The sequence below is a fragment of the Cydia amplana genome, chromosome 11 (genome assembly GCF_948474715.1).
Source record: "Cydia amplana chromosome 11, ilCydAmpl1.1, whole genome shotgun sequence".
Lineage (NCBI taxonomy): Eukaryota > Metazoa > Arthropoda > Insecta > Lepidoptera > Tortricidae > Cydia > Cydia amplana.
Window position 1 is genome coordinate 9,144,342 of NC_086079.1, and position 16,529 is coordinate 9,160,870.

A 16,529-nucleotide genomic window follows, 5' to 3' on the forward strand; every position below is an offset into this window, starting at 1 on the left:
TCTAACTGTACTAATTGAAAAGGGACGTAGTCTATCTCGGGGGTCCTTCCTGTGCTAGGCCTACAGCAGCAAAAATAAATTTATCTGCCTGTAACCCTTTCACTGCGCATTAAGGAAAATACTTGTTACGCGCTAGCTAGGTCATATCGGTAAGATATAAGCCGCGCAGTGAAAGAGTTATTGCCTGATTCCTTTGACATAAGATTTGACAAATATATTATGGTATAGTACCTATTATAGTATGTAGTTCTAACGGAATAATATAAAACAGCTTTGCGAAATTTCTCCAATTTGGTTCATACTAAGTGATACTTAATGTAGTGTTTCATGGTGGGTTTCTATTTTTTTTATACATATATTTCAAATAGTAAAAGGTTACAAACGTTCCTTTATTGTATGTCAAGCTTTTTTCATTATTATCAATTAATTTTATTAAGTAGGTTACTTGCAGGAAAACTTTTGTCGTGTAAAAATGTGGAGCTTCTTCAGTGGTTTCGTGGTTAATAATCACCACCAGTATGTGACATTTAAATTCGTAAAATTAGTAATTGATTAATGTATCCAATTAAAAAACATTTATGATAAATAAGTCATTATTATAAACTAAGTTAAACAAAGCAATTCCATTTGTAATAATTTCCTTATAATTTACCAATAAAAAACTAAAAGTTCGTGGTATTTTCATTACTCTTTGTAAAATACAGGCACTATCTTATAGCGAAAGTGACAGTTATAAACGTGCTTAGGCATTTTTATGCCGAATATTTACATATAGATGGGGTCAGAAAAATATCAGGGCAAGAGAAACACTGGCAGTTATTTATATATTTTTTTTTCTCTGCATTACTAAACATCTGTAAGCGCTATTATAAGAATGTAGGAATGATTTGCTATCGCGGCGTAGTTAGCGACTTGACTCTTAAGGCGTCCGCGTCCTTGGTATGCCTAACGATAACAGTTAATTGTGGGATTTGTGGGCCTTGCCGATTTCGATACAATTAAATTAAATTACATAACTTCATTTACATTATTTTGTAGTACTGTAAATTATCAAAATGATTTCAATACTTAGATCGAGATCCGAGGAAGCTAACGTTTTAAAAATTGATTTCCTCGCTACGCTCGTGGCTCTAAATACGGAATCGTGAGCGTGACCGTTGCGAAAGTTTCAGAGTCGAGACTGAACAAACTTTGCTACTGAGTGAAACACAATTTTTTTCACCACACCAGCAAAGTAGTAATGGTACTCTTTCTTATTCAAAAACTGATGGGAAAGTTGCATTTTATCCACAAGAGTGGCAAAGTAATGCAAATTTTGAGTTGTATCCTCATGTTGGCTGGTGGAATTTTTGTTAGTAAATACCATGGTAAATGCACATTTTCTCCTCCTCGCATAGCTGTCGTGTCATTTTTTTGTTTTACTCAGTAGCAAAGTTTTTTACCTCGCCTTTCTCAAGATTCCACTTTTCGACTGGACGCATAGAAGGTAGCATCCTATAGAAGTGTTCTACGCGTGCCTCCGTGAGGGCATGTGAGGGACAAAACATACGCAATACGACGCTATGATTGGTCGAATTTATTTGTTGCCCACCATAATCCATACTAATTTATGGTGGGGAATAAAAAAATGTGAGACTGACAAGGACAAACAATAATAGCGCTTTCGCTGCTACTTCTACTGAAAGATACATAAGACTATCCCGTTTTATCAGTTATCCCCACCACTCATGCCCAATCCACTGGACGCAAGCGGCAAATCAAATACATTGCGCTCGACCAAATTTCAAACCAAATGTATGAACGACCTTGATATGGCGCTCTCCGCGCCGCATGCCCCTTGCGTCCTGTTTCATTTGCTTTATAATAATTCAATGTCTTTTTAGCACAGTTTCCAGGAACCTTAAATTTGAGGGTAGATGTGGGAATAGGTGTTATCAAAGAAGCATTACTTAGTGGTTGTCTCGTGTTTGTATTTAGATAGTAAGCAAAAGATTCCAAATTGAACCATTACCGTAACACAACATTTTTAGTACAAATTAATTCTTTTAAATATTTATCCTATAATATATTACCCTATTCAAATGGTATATCAGCTATAGTAAAAAACAACTCAAACGTGTGGCTAAGTACCTACTTGGCACTCTTACAGATAAAATGATAAGCGCTGTGTATATTGAGAGCCTTTCCGTGCTGGTGTGGTGAAAAAGATGGAATTTCTCCTAGGTACCTATTAAATGAATTACTAAATGAAATACCTATGTATACATATTTATTTATGTAAGTATGTATGTCACCACCATGCCCCAAAACCAAAGGTAAAATTTATGCAAAATTAAAAATGTGATTCTAGCACAGCTATATAGTAGTGTCCCACTTTAGCATTAAAACAACTAGGCTGATTTTGATAAACAAGTTGTCAGTTGATGCATCAATATGGACTAGGAATCATGCATTTTTTTAAATTCTCATAAAGATGGAGGTTCTATGTGAAATAATCTGTTTTTATTTTTAAAATGTCTTGTTTGTATGTTAAAAACATGGTTAAAAAGATTCCTTAACATTAAATATTGTGTACTTATAAAAAGGGTATTTTAAAGTGAGGAACAATCTTCGTTTTTTTGGGTTTTTATTATTATAGAGAAATAATTACAAATAACTAAACCAAACAAAGAGATTGAAACAATGCATCATTATATTTTACCCATATTTTGTGTAATTCTATAAATATAACAGTGTAAATTGCAAACCTGTGTCTGGAATTAGCAAATAAATCAATATCACCTTTAACACATAATACAAGAATATTAACTAAGCCTTAAAACTAGGTTTCACCATATGGTCAAATAATTCTACACATAATATTTTAATAATTAGATATACATTTAAGAATAGGAGATATAATGAAATTTAAGCATATTTGCCATAAACGTTTTCATCAGAGAATGCTATATACAGGAAGAAATCTTCATCGTGGTGTTCTTGGTAAAGTGAGCCCATGGTCGCAGAGGTGGGAGGGATGACATTGTTGACAAAGAAAAACAGCGCGTCCTCCGGCCGAAGGTGAATGCGTTTCCTGATCAGGAAGTAGAACTGGCCGACCGTCAAATCGGAGGGCACCAAATACTTCTTCTTGTCGAGGTCTCCCAAACGTGCCTTTGGGGCTTTCTCGACGATGACAGGCACACGGTCCGGATATTTTCTGCGTATTTTCTCACCCTCGGTCTTCCTCTTCTCGAAAGAATGCTCTTCCTTGTATTGGAATTTCATTTTGGAATATTAGCACTATAATTTCCAAAATAATCACAACAAAGCCAAATTCGATATTGCGACTTGTTTTTTGTTTTTTTGTCTTTACAGGCAATGACGCAATCAGCTGATATGACAACGACGCGGCTACGACGCTACGCTAGCTCGCTTCGATTCGATTCGATTTTTTTTTTCTATCGTGAAGTTTGCCAGCTAAAGCAAGATATATTCCCTATAAAAATACGATATATACATGGTCCTTTTTCACTTAATTTCATATTTTTCATCTCTATAACAATGTTATTGACAGTCAACTTGGACATATATTAGACATTGCTTAGCTTAAACTTAGGGGAAAATATTTGCAGGTAGTTTATTATAGGTTATTGTTTCATGCAATGAATTTGCCCTTTTCAAATTGCTTAAATTTTTAGGAAATACATGAAACCTTGCAACACTGTAATTTGTGGTAAAGAATTTATACACAAAAGATATGATACTTGTGTAAGAACTTATTATGTTGGTAGATTTGAGTTTATTACAGTTTTGTAGTTTCCAGGGGCCTGAATACAAGCAGATTCAATAAAAAATAATTAATGTTATATTCTTTACGCATACATAATTACTTTTTGTATATTTTAAATAGTTAAATATAATTATTTGGAATTTACAACTGCACTTGTGTTCGTACCTTAATAAATAATCATTGCGAAAATCATAACTTTTGTCTATGGCAACGTACCAAGCAAGCGGGCAACGGAACGGCAACGGGCAAGCCTTGTCGATTTGCTAAAGCGTTGCTTTGCTTGTCTGCCTTGATTTTATTAAAAACGGCGTGGGTTTAGCTTTATAGGGCATTTTAATAATATATCACATTTGAATCACTTTAAGTATGCGTAAACGTAAATCCCTAAAGAAAGACGAAGATTCCGAGGGCTCAGAGCCCGCAGGCGAGCCTGAAGAATTTCAAGACTCGGGAGAAGATTGGACGCCGGATGCCGACCCAGTAAGTTGAAATGTAACATTAAATATATTGTATTTATTATTTAAATATATTTGTTATGATATTATTATTATTGATTATGAAATTTCGCGCATCTTATTTCATGCGCCTTTAATGACAACAGATTTTAGATATTTGTATGATGCTACAAACAGTAACTGCTTAGGTTAGGTTTTATTCTTGCTGTATTGGTGATTTCAAGCACTAAAGCATTTAAACTATTATGCTTTAGCGTATTAAATAGTTGCGCTGAATTTTATGTTTAGTCTGTTTACTTGTTAGACCATTATCTCCAAATCGCGCCAACTGCTCATGATGGAACCCAGCAGTTAGAGTTAGACCAAGCTGACTTTGCAACGGTTTTGATAGCCTAGAATGTACAAGTGTTATTTAAACGTCATAATTTCACAGAAGTTTGACTTTTAAAATAACACTTGTACAGTATGTAACAATATTTTAAATGTTGTTGGTTTAACACAGAATGAACAACCAGGCGGGCGCCCGGGCCGCAAGCGGTCATCGAAAGGACCATCACTGAACAATTCCAAAAAGAAACGCAAGGATGATTCCTCAGAAGAAAGTGAAGGTGAGGGTGAAGAGGACGAAGAGGGAGAAGGAGAGGAGGATGAGGGAGAACTGGACGAGGAGGAGGGCTCTGAGGATGAGAAGAATGGATCTGATGGAAATAAGTCCGATTCCAGCCAATCTAAGGATGTACCAAAGCACTTCCATGTAAGATTATTTTTACATCCATTCTTCAAGTTAAACTGTCATATTTTAGGTATTACCTATATCAATATTTTTAACCTTTTTGCTTTTTCAGTCTGGAAACTTTGTACTGTTGAAATCTGATGTCAAGTGGGACGGAGATACAGTAACATCAAAATTGGACGAGTTGAATTTGTGGAAAATTGATGGAAAAGCACTTTTACAGAAATTTATCCCTATGGAGTCCACTGGGAAGATATTGCACAAGTGTACTTGTGTAGTAAGTATTTTATATAAAATACATATTATTGCCAGCAATTATGATTTGTAATATGCATTTAATTATTTGGGTATGGTTGTAAATATGTGTTTTGTTTTTCAGTATTCCGGATGGAATGTGGACAATCGTGACAATTACTACCCTATTACTGAAATATTGGACAGGAACCCACGCACCGATTCCAAGGAAATATGTGTAGCTTTAGATCTAAATGATCTTATCAAGGTTCGAGACAAGTAGACTCCAGGTGTTTTTTTTTACTTAATTCAACTAACTAGATAAGAGGAAATAAATTAATAAGAGATAAGAATTCTTTGGCACTTCATTCCAGTTTACTTTTGTGTAATTCAAACATTTTATAACAAATGGGGATTAAAATGAATGTTCAATAAAGTAAATCTTAAAATTGGTCTCTTTTATTTCCATCTGTCAAGCTTATATCCCAGTTTATTTAATCGTATGGCATTATATTATATTTACAGATACAGAGAAATCATAAATCTAACTCCAGAGAATTAATCCACTTGATAGCTTCGTCATTCAGTTTTATCAGGTCTTCCGGGGGGCCTCCAGTATATCGAGTAGATGGGCACTCTTGGAAAATATGTCTGATACTCTGTTCCTCGGCACCACAGTGACAGGCAGGGGACTCCACCCAGCCGCAACGGTACTTATATAGGGCACAGCGACCGGTGCGCGATCTATTGAGGTACACCATGTCCGCCTCGGTAGTTCAAACCCATCTATTTTCGTACCCGGGATAATCCCCGATCCAAACTTACCATCCATAGTAGTAGTCCATAGTTGCGTCCACTGCCGGTTATCGTTGGGTCACATCAAGACTCTATTTACAAAGCCATAAGGTAAACAATTTAGATTGGGACAGTTAACATGTTAGCCAGCTGCAGGCCCCCAAAGTAAAAGGAACGTATGTTAAGTGCAGCTAATAGGTGAACTTTCAGCTTGGGTCAACTTAGATATTAAAATAAGTGAATGTTTGTCAAGCCATCTCAGTCGATAGAAAAAAGCGGCAAATTTAGGCGAGGCCATGGCGAGGCTAATCGTCCCATGGAAAATTTGAATTTTATCACCTTTTTCTACTAACAAAGTTTGACCGGCTATAAAACGCTAACACCTTACATAGTTTTTCAAAAGAGTGTCTCATTTCAATCATAGACAGATTCATACTATCTTTGTTTTACACTAGTACTAGCACCCAAAAGAAAAGGATGAGTATAGTTTTTTTTGTTCTTATTTACTGACAAATTGGTTTGTCCAACACGTCAACGTCGCGATATATTCGCTCCGCGAAGTGGCGCCGCGATTCACGAGCATAGTCTGGAGGGGGCTCTACGTAAAGGCCCCAGTACACAATGGGCCATCGCCGGCCACTCCAAGGTTAGCAGCCATGCGGTAGAATGAGATAGCAATATCACTCTAACGCATCCCGCGTCCCTTAACATCTCATACTAGGTGTCTGTTCGGAAACAGAAGAGTCGTGTGGAATGTATTGGGCCCCATCAAGGCCCCTTACCTTGGAGGATACAACTAAACGGAGTAGCCATTAACAAGCTTTCCCCTCTGTCGAAAATAGGCGGCCAACGGTCATACACAATGTATGGACTGACGTTTATCTGGCATGGCTATTTTTACGTTACGCATACATTTGACGTTCCCCTCCCCCGCAAAAATCGGCAGACTGTTTTGTACAGAAAATTACAGACAAGGCGTCTCCGTTTGATTATATCCTCTAAGCCCCTTACCATTGACATAGATATCTAGGGCTTTACGGGCAATAATCTACTCCACACTCACGTTAGCGGCTTTGCGCCGCGATTCGCGCACGAGTCTGGAGGGGACTTTACGGAATTCCGAATCTTTATTTCCCAGTCCATCAATTGTTTCCGAACGTACCACTGATGGAGTGACAGTCTGACAGTTCTTCCTTCCATTTTTTGTTTTTTGACATAATAATATTGTTTGGGCTTTGACTATTAGGTGACCCAGCTTAGAAAGTTTCTATTAAATATTTTTGTCATATTAGTGTAATTTGAAAGCAATATTACGGTAACGCGTGATGCGTTATTGAATTATCTATTTTTGTTACTTAAATGTGTCATAAGTTAACGCAATGAGTAATGACCCGCAAGGTAGACTAATTGCTATACTATTTAGACACCATAGAAACAACATTTGGGTTGTACATTCACATAAACATTTTATAGTTGCAGAGCAAGATTGCGCAGTTTGCTTACAAAAATGTCATCATCCTACCCAGCTTCCTTGTGGACACATCTTTTGTTTTCTTTGTGTAAAGGTGAGGTGAAGGAAATTTAGTGTATTCCAAACAATTTCTAATAACTTCCTGATTATTAATTCTTATTATTATGTTGTACAGGGAGTTGCAATTCAGAGTAAGAAGTGTGCAATGTGCAGAGCCGAAATCCCACCTGATTATTTGGACCATCCAGTACTTTTAGAGAAAGCTTCCCCTCAAGCTAGTTCTGAGGAAGTGAATGAAGGCTACCAATGGTATTATGAGGGAAGGAATGGTACGTACATATTTATTGGGTTTAATGTTATTATAAACCTAAATTGTTTAATATTATAAACTTAACTATGTTTTACCTCTCGCACGAGTAGTATTTATTAATTGAATCTGTTATAAAGTTAATTATGTATCTTTACCAGGGTGGTGGAAATATGATGAGAGGAGTAATATTGAATTAGAAAATGCATATAATGCTGGAAGTCCCGAGTGTACATTACTACTAGCTGGAGCTGTGTACAGAATAAACTTTCAAAATATGGTACAGATGCGACAGAATGATAGGACCAGGAGACGTAGAGTTCAGAGAGATACCCCTGCACTGCCAGCCAAAGGTACTCCTGCAAATATACATTGCATTGGTAATTTTTTCTTAATACATAGTTATGATTCAATTATTGTTTCCTTCCAAAACAAATTACACCGTACACTAGGGGTCGGCAATCTTCGATCGAGAAAAAAATGCAATTGCAGTAGAAATCAGCAGTCTTAGGAAGCTCATGGAGCCACAAATGTTGATTTCAGGAGTCTAAGTACTCTCAAGTCTTCATTGTTTGGCTCAATTGAAGCGCCGTGGTTTGGCGGTAAAACCCCCCCCGCCCCCCTACATAATGGTCCAGTGTTGAACTGAATCACGTGAAACCAGGATCAAACTAAACTATTTGTGTTTTAGTTGTCCAAGTATACAGTGACAGTAAGCTTGACAAATAAGTAGTGTTTTAGTATTATTCATGTTCAATTTTTTTTGCAGTCAGTGATGGCCTTTAAAGGAAATACTCTATGTGACAGCCTTATCTTTCAGGTATTGCTGGTATAAAGATTGATAATCCCAGTAATGAAGTTAAGAATGAATCTGACACTTCAAACACTATTGATCTAACCAGCAATGACAACAGTAATGACGCTGAACCAGTGGAGATAGTAGATAGCGATGATGGTGAAGTCAGTGAGGTCACTTCACAAGATAATGAAGTCAATGAATTAGTTCACAGAACCAGGTAAATATGGAGGTAATGCTTGAAGTTCAGCAGGAACGGAAACTTAATGTATTCATACTTTAGATTTTATGTTTCATAAGCTATTACCATCATCAACTGTACCTCCTCATGTTAAATATACTGCAGTTGTTACAAGTACAATGTTAATAACACTGCAGTTTTTTTTATCTAAATTTCCAATGTTATCCATATTTAGCAGGGATGTTGCGGATGCCGATTTTTTGACATCCGCGGATGCGGATGCGGATTTTTAAAGGCTCACATCCGCGGATGCGGATGCGGATGTCAAGATAGTACCATAAAAAACGTCAAATATTACATTTTAGGTATTTTTATTTCAAAAAACCAGCAAAGTGCGAGTCGGACTCGCGTTCCAAGGGTTCCGTACATTAAGTCCCACTCACGCTTGACTGCTCATTTCTAATAGGTTTTTTTGGTTAATGACTAAATTACCTAGCAGTCTAGCATGCTAAGACGTTCCTGTACCGACCTGTTCCACATCCGCATCCGCATTAAATCCGCATCGATTTTATGCGGATGCGGATGTTGAAAATAATGCGGAAGTTCCGCGGTTGCGGATGCGGATATTCGCAACATCCCTGATATTGAGTACTTGCAGAAAAATGTTTGTCTGCTATCTTGAATATATTTGGTTTCTGTCAAAAGTTCTATCTATTTTTAATACAAGCTTTGAATTCTTTTCCGCATCATTTATAAATAATAATGTTTAGTAAATTACTTCTTCCATTGACAGCTGCAATAAACTAAACCCTAAAACTGAAGAAACACTTTTTAATGTGTTTATTGGTCGGGCTAGCACATGATTGGCGCGACAGTATCTCACCATCCCTTAGACTACACATCCCTCTTTTATTAACACAGTTAGAAAAAGAGGGTACCTAGTCTATCTAGCCACGAGATACTGTCGCGCCAATCATGTGCTAGGGGTGCTGTCTTACCATATAATTTTTTTTATAGTGCAATCAACTTATTGGATCCCACCAGGCCTGCAAATGAGGACACGTGATTTAAGACACCTATGGTCATTAACTTTTTAAGGTATTGGTCCTAAATAATACTGTAGAATCCACTTAATATGATTAATTGATTATGTTTAAAATTATCTCCTGCCTAATATGCCAGTTCCTGTAACTTGAGCAATCGGTATGTACTATGTAGTATTTATGTCCCACATAATACATTTTTGTGGCTATAATATGCATTTTTTTCACCTGGTCCCTTTATAAGATGATTCTTAAGCGGGGTTTTACTGTTATTATACGAGTAGTAGACTGCTTAATGTAATTTGACCGCAAACTAGGTTTTTTGTCCACTGTTGCTGTCCTACGCTAAGCTCTTGTTTGGCCGCTTACTTTCTGCAGGCTGGAGTATGGAGGCCATAGTTTGGTTTGGAGATCTCTGGTTTAGAGCTAGGCTAGCATGAAGATATACATTTTTGTGTTAAATACTTACATATTATACCTTCACATAACAAATACTTACATGTAACACAGCAGAAGACTCAAGTAAATTTCAATTCACATATTATACATTAATAATAGTTACCTAGCAACAAAACACATAAGGTATTAATTCATTTGACTAAAATCGCGCACATATCAGATTTGGTAAGCGCAACGACAATTTGTATACGAAGCTATAAGAAATAATAAAATAAATGTCAGTTTTCTTTTTATCCTAAAAAATTTCAGTAGTATAAGTAATAGTTAAAGACAACTGCTATTTTAATGTAGTTGTAATTAGGTTATTTCAACCAACATTGTTAATTGTTTTATATCTAAGATGTAAAGTTTAAATAAATATACTAATATGTAGATTTTTACTATTATATTTTATTCAAATCTTCATACCTAATTACATGAAGACATTTTATGCTAAATATTCTATAAATATATAATAAATTATTGATCAAAATTCACCAAGCGCGCACAGGGCTTTGGGTAGCATGTGTCAAAATCCATGTGTTGTGAGGTTTGGGTTTCATTGCCATCTGTTTGTGACGAGGGAACTTTGGGCATATAACATACGATCTCTGGTCTCGCACCACGACATAGCAGTCCTTGCAACGCCTTCGAACGCGACCTTTCACTTTGAACGAACAGACTTGACTAAATATCGGCGAAGAGGTCGGTAATAGCTTTTCTTGGAGAACAGGGCTTCGAAACGTACTGAAGAAAGATGGTATTATGTTAAGAGTTCCATTAGGTACAGCTGGTTTAAGATTTGACACCATTTTTGCTAATGATATCAGTCTCTGCATTGTACCTGAAAAATAAAAATCAACTTAACGAGATACTTAACATAAAATAAGTGAAAAACATATGTTCAAGACTAATAGTAATAAAACTCACTTGTTTATTATAGTATCTTATTAGGAATTACGGAGTTAAGAGAGAGACCAAATAATATTTGAGGTTATATTTGATCAACTTCAAAATATTGGCCACAAACTGTCAGTGTCAGTCAATCTTTCCGGGTGCGTTTTGAAACTTCCAATCATGCGACAACGCACTTCGGCTTCGCGTCATTTTCCAAAATATTTGTGTAGCATCTCATGAATGTATGCAAAGTCATATCCAGACGAGCTGGGCAAATCGACCGATTTGATCAGGAAAATAATTGGTGCCAATCTCACCTAGCGTCCACACGTACATAATCTAATCACCAATTTGCATTCCATAGATACTAACTTCGAAAATTGGCATTTTTATGTGCGCACCTGCTGATTTGATCAGGGAATCAAATTGGTGTTTGCGTCCGCATGGCCTGATTCGATCGGACAATTTCATCAGATTGGCGAAAAATTGTCTCGTCTGGACTCCACTTATTATAGTTGGTCAAACTAATTTATCAGTCAGTAAGAACCAGGAAAACTATACTAATTCTTTTATTTTGGGTGCGACTAGTGAGATAGAGGCTGTGCGGAAAGAGAAGAGTCGTGGAATGTATGGGGCCCAATACAATCCACGACTCTTCTCTTTCCGCACAGACTCTAAAGATATAGAGGGCTCTAATATCACCATAAATCTAAAATTGGTGATTGACGCCAATTTCATTGCTGATCGAATCAACTGATTTGATCAGTCCCGTCTGGATACCACTACAGTCATCAGTCGTCAATCTAATTTAGCGTCCACACGTACAAAAGTGGGATCCGCGCGGGAATTTCATTTTTGCGTCTGCATCACCAATCACAGTAACAGTAGTAACCACCGTTTAGTAGGTTACTCACTACGCTCGTGGTTCAATGTTGGGTTCTTCCACTTGCTAGGGTATCAATATTAGCACGAGGGGTGAAACAACAACTAGGTACTATGGCTTCTTTTAAAACAAATATTAATAAAATAACCGGTACCATAAATATTCAAGAACATGTTAAGACCTTCGGGCTTGATAGAAGGTTTTGCATTCTTTAAAAAATAAGAGCTACGTAGAGGCTACGTAGCTCAAAAGCAAAATTTATTATGTTTCGTTGACATCTGTGTGTCACCGCTTTTATCTATTAGTGACATAGATGGTAGTATTTCTAGTGAATGTTTTTCATTGTATTCTTATTTGCTTACTTGATAATAATTCTCTTGAATAGTAACGTTATCGCGCTGACGTTGAACTTTTAACCCTGGTCGTACAAACATCATTTCGAAGTCGAAAGTTATAAAGGCGAGGCGTTGTTGAACTTCTTTTTTGAAGCAGTTTAGAAGTATTCAAAATGAGTCAAGAGAAGGTCCATGTCCACAACAAGGCGACGAAGACCATAGTTTCTTCACCGCACATATACAAGCCTGTTGGACCTTACAGGTTAGTTAAGTGTTGGAACATAATTGATAAATTATTTACTGTGTAGAGAAAATTAGACTCAAATTTCATGAATTACCTACGTACTCACAGCTTTGATGGCAAATTGTGCCTAACGGATTTGAACAAACGACCTTCATAAAATCAAAAGAAGAGGAACGTGCTTACTCTTACATATTCGATCTATAGAGAGGCAGATAAATAAATTTGGTTTATCGTGGTAGGGCCTCTGATAAGTCGATCACTTAACTGAGGCGATTGGTAAAGTAGTTGCGCGGTCGTTTTTAGTGAGGGAAGTAAGTGCAGTGAGTACCTATGCACTTTTGTCTCAGGGGATCGGGATCATACCTTTGGAGGATTGCACCTGATGAATTCTTTACTATGATGAATTCCCAAAAGGGAGGGCGAAATGCGACTTTAAGCTTTGTTTTCCTCCGAAAGCGGTGCCGTCATATAGCGGCCGTAATAAAGCGGTCGTCACCGTAAAGACGGCCGCACATGACGGCACCGCTTTCGGAGGAATCCAAAGCTTTAGTGGTCCAGTTTGCTATCTATTTCCGCGTATGTAAACTATTTTAATGGTCATGGCTACCTTAATTGCACTAGGTAAAGTCAGTGCGATGGTGGTACGTTCCGTTCACAATTTGAGTCGGATTCCGCTTTATCGCGTGCCAAGTCAAAGGCAAGGGTGTTGATTGATGGTTTCGATTGCTACGTTTATAAAGGCCTAACATCTTATTTTGTAGAAGCTTGAACATAGTCCGTCGGGTCAACTCAGGGCGTGGACCTTACGCGTTTGTTATAAACTAAAATAATTTATGAGTGACATCGTGTTTAGGTACCTACAGGCACTTAAAAACATGGACTTCAGGCGTAAAAGTGCCCACTTTTGAACCTGGATCTTGGTCTAGCTCCAGATGCGGCTCTCAAATTGATTAATATTAAATATCAAGTATACCTCCTAGGTACCTACTGAAGTTGCAAGTTATTGTATTCTAAAAATTTATGGTTTTTAATTAGACAGAGATAATGGACTTGGACCCCCCTGCATGGCGTGGGGGGGGGGTCATACTATCTCTGCAGCTGACTGTACCAGTGCCAGTGAGTTCCATGAGGTACCTACATACTGTTTTGCGACTGAATTAAGATGTTTTTTTTTTACCTAATTACTTAATTAGATTCTGTATACTAACATAAATTGCTGATTATAGCCAGGCCATCCTCGTGGACAATAAGACACTGTATGTGTCAGGCACGCTGGGCCTGGATGCCCAGGCACAGCTCGTCTGCGGCGGCGCCGAGGCCCAAACGAGGCAGGCGCTCACCAACATAAAGCACGTGCTGGAGGCCGGCGGCGCTTCGCTGGAGTCCGTCGTCAAGACCACCATCCTACTGCTGGACATGGCGGACTTCCAGGCAGTCAATCAGGTTTACTCGGAATGTAAGTGGTTTAGATACCCATTTATTATAAAATTCGCGCATTTTATCATATCAGACTGCATTTGTGACAATCCCAACTACAAATCCTCAGAAATTCCGATGATGCTCCCGGAGCCGAGTGTTCTAAGGGTCAGCAGCAAAAGCTGAAGAAGCTGGTACATAATCCTGCGTTGGCCACCGGGAAAATCTTCATTAAGAGGCAACAGGAGTGGTCATTTCTCCATACAAACGTACTCGACTGTTTCCTCCGTGGGGTTTGAAGCTAGAGCAATAATTTTTTCAACACGGATTAATATTATCAATATCTGTGTCGGACCGTTTTGCTTTTTTTGATATTTTTGGTTTCTAAGGCGCTAGAGCCCTTCAAAAATGGCCTAATTGACTATGCCGTAATGAGAGGCGTGGTATTCAAAACTGATATCAATTAGCCAAAAAAGCAAAACAGTCCGACACAGATAATTTCATAATCATTTAGATTTCCAAATTTGGTTACGATTGGTTAAGTTTTGGAGGAGGAAACAGTCGAGTACGAAACCTCGATTTTTGATATTTTTACGCAGGAGTTTTCGCCTTGTCCTTATCGCACTAGTTTTAGGAGCCGCTTCCGTTAGCGAGACGGGTGTATTTACCTAAAATATTTAAATCTCAGCTCCTGTTTCGTCTTAAAGTTTTTCATAAAACTAACCTTCTCCTAATAGCTGTGCGGTTCAGGGTGCCTAGCCAACGTGCCAATCATTTACGCTCCGTAGCGGACGAAACGCAACTGTCTCAGTCGCACTAATATAGAGAGATGACTACGCTACGGAGCGTAAATGATTGGCACGTTGGCTAGGCATCCATAGGTAGATTTGTCCAGAAGACATTTTTCCAAATACACAGTTTACCTTACCGTGCTTTATACCTTGTCGTGATATCGTCCCCAACTGTGGCAATTAACACTATTTCATTGCCAACGTTTAGTTTAGGATCTCCGTGACATAGATTTGTTTCTGCGTTTCGTGTTAACTGCTTATTAAACAGGCGATTTGGAAAGAAACAACTGTTTAAAATTTAAATCAACGGTAATGTATTGCCGTTTGTAAAAAAAACTGCGATGAATTGAATAGTTAGGTTAGGTACATAAGTAACAAGAAAACTGTTTATTAAATTAAGCATAGGTATTAGAATCTACAATAATACGACCTGCATTCCTACTGAATCTGATAGAGAAAATAATATGTACCTAAACTGTAGCAATCAGTGTGGAATTCCACAAGTTGCATTTGGAATAAGTCCATCGTCGGTACCTAATGGCTGCTAAGTTCAAAACGTTCCCTACTTCTTAAAGGTATGGTGTACATACCTGCTATAATTTTCCCATTTTTCCTAAATTGGTATTTCTGCAGAGATCTTGACTAGAGGTTCAGTACAGTAGACTATTAGACGCCTTGATTAACTGTTTATTGTTCCAGTTTTCCCTAAAGACTGTCCAGCACGTGCGACGTACCAGGTGGCCAAGCTGCCGGCGGGCGCGGCCGTCGAGATCGAGGCCATCGCGCTCAGCGGAGACCTCGTCGTTGCCGAGGCGGGCCCGTGCCCGTGCTCGAAGGAATGACTAGCCGGAGACCACAAAATTACATCCAAAATATAAAACTGAACTCTGTTCTCACGTGAATATATATACGAGTTTTAACTCTCTGTTACTTTGTTTACATACCTAATCGTTCATCGATTTGTTTTATTTTTCAACAAATGAGTAGGTAAGTAGGTAAATATCGTGCAAAAGTAGAGTTTAAAAAAAATATTCATACACAGCAGAAAAATATCAATAAAATCTCTTTTGTACCTACCCAAAATTTAAGATACTGGAACCTATCATTCCGCTTCCGATCAGGGATGTTGCGAACATCCGCATCCGCAACCGCGGAACTTCCGCATTATGTTCAACATCCGCATCCGCATAAAATGGATGCGGAGCTTATGCGGATGCGGATGTCGAACAAGTGGGTACAGGAACGTCTTAGCGGCGGCGTAAGTGCTAGGTAATTTCGTCATTACGAAATCGTCTAGATCCAGAAAAGTCGGCCAAGTTACTGTTTATTAAATATAACGCACCTATATTCTTGCTCAAATACTAAACGTTTCGTTTTTTTTAAATAAAAAAAAAATACTAAAAATGTAATATTTGACGTTTTCTAAGTACCTAATCTTGACATCCGCATCCGCATCCGCGGATGTGAGCCTTAAAATATCCGCATCCGCGGATGTCAAAAAATCTGCATCCGCAACATCCCTGCTTCCGATCAGGGATGTTGCGAACATCCGCATCCGCAACCGCGGAACATCCGCATTATTTTCAACATCCGCATTCGCATCCGCATCCGCATAAAATCGATGCGGAGCTTATGCGGATGCGGATGTCGAACAAGTCGGTACAGGAACGTCTTAGCGGCGGCGTAAGTGCTAGGTCATTTCGTAATTACCTATAACGAAATCGTCTAGATCAGTGTT

General features: G+C 38.0%; 4 protein-coding genes across 4 annotated transcripts; 3 read left to right on the forward strand and 1 right to left on the reverse strand.

Annotated features, from left to right (window-relative positions):
• Positions 1 to 2,609: 2,609 nt before the first annotated feature.
• On the reverse strand, positions 2,610 to 3,434 carry LOC134652447 (gamma-aminobutyric acid receptor-associated protein). The gene has a single exon (XM_063507635.1). The coding sequence runs from the start codon at positions 3,265 to 3,267 to the stop codon at positions 2,908 to 2,910; it is 360 nt and encodes a 119-aa protein (XP_063363705.1). The 5' UTR covers positions 3,268 to 3,434; the 3' UTR covers positions 2,610 to 2,907.
• A 564-nt stretch (positions 3,435 to 3,998) lies between these two features.
• LOC134652448 (high mobility group nucleosome-binding domain-containing protein 5-like) lies at positions 3,999 to 5,646 on the forward strand. The gene is made up of 4 exons (XM_063507636.1): positions 3,999 to 4,252; positions 4,730 to 4,981; positions 5,073 to 5,237; positions 5,340 to 5,646. Exons 1-4 carry the CDS (start codon positions 4,139 to 4,141, stop codon positions 5,475 to 5,477), a joined length of 669 nt encoding a protein of 222 aa, XP_063363706.1. The 5' UTR covers positions 3,999 to 4,138; the 3' UTR covers positions 5,478 to 5,646.
• A 1,605-nt stretch (positions 5,647 to 7,251) lies between these two features.
• Positions 7,252 to 9,972, forward strand: LOC134652194 (E3 ubiquitin-protein ligase rnf146-like). Its single transcript, XM_063507361.1, has 6 exons — positions 7,252 to 7,387; positions 7,463 to 7,554; positions 7,636 to 7,789; positions 7,929 to 8,120; positions 8,588 to 8,783; positions 9,762 to 9,972. Exons 1-6 carry the CDS (start codon positions 7,369 to 7,371, stop codon positions 9,808 to 9,810), a joined length of 702 nt encoding a protein of 233 aa, XP_063363431.1. The 5' UTR covers positions 7,252 to 7,368; the 3' UTR covers positions 9,811 to 9,972.
• A 2,532-nt stretch (positions 9,973 to 12,504) lies between these two features.
• LOC134652195 (2-iminobutanoate/2-iminopropanoate deaminase) lies at positions 12,505 to 15,715 on the forward strand. Its single transcript, XM_063507362.1, has 3 exons — positions 12,505 to 12,602; positions 13,811 to 14,040; positions 15,491 to 15,715. Exons 1-3 carry the CDS (start codon positions 12,514 to 12,516, stop codon positions 15,631 to 15,633), a joined length of 462 nt encoding a protein of 153 aa, XP_063363432.1. The 5' UTR covers positions 12,505 to 12,513; the 3' UTR covers positions 15,634 to 15,715.
• The last annotated feature ends 814 nt before the right edge of the window (positions 15,716 to 16,529 follow it).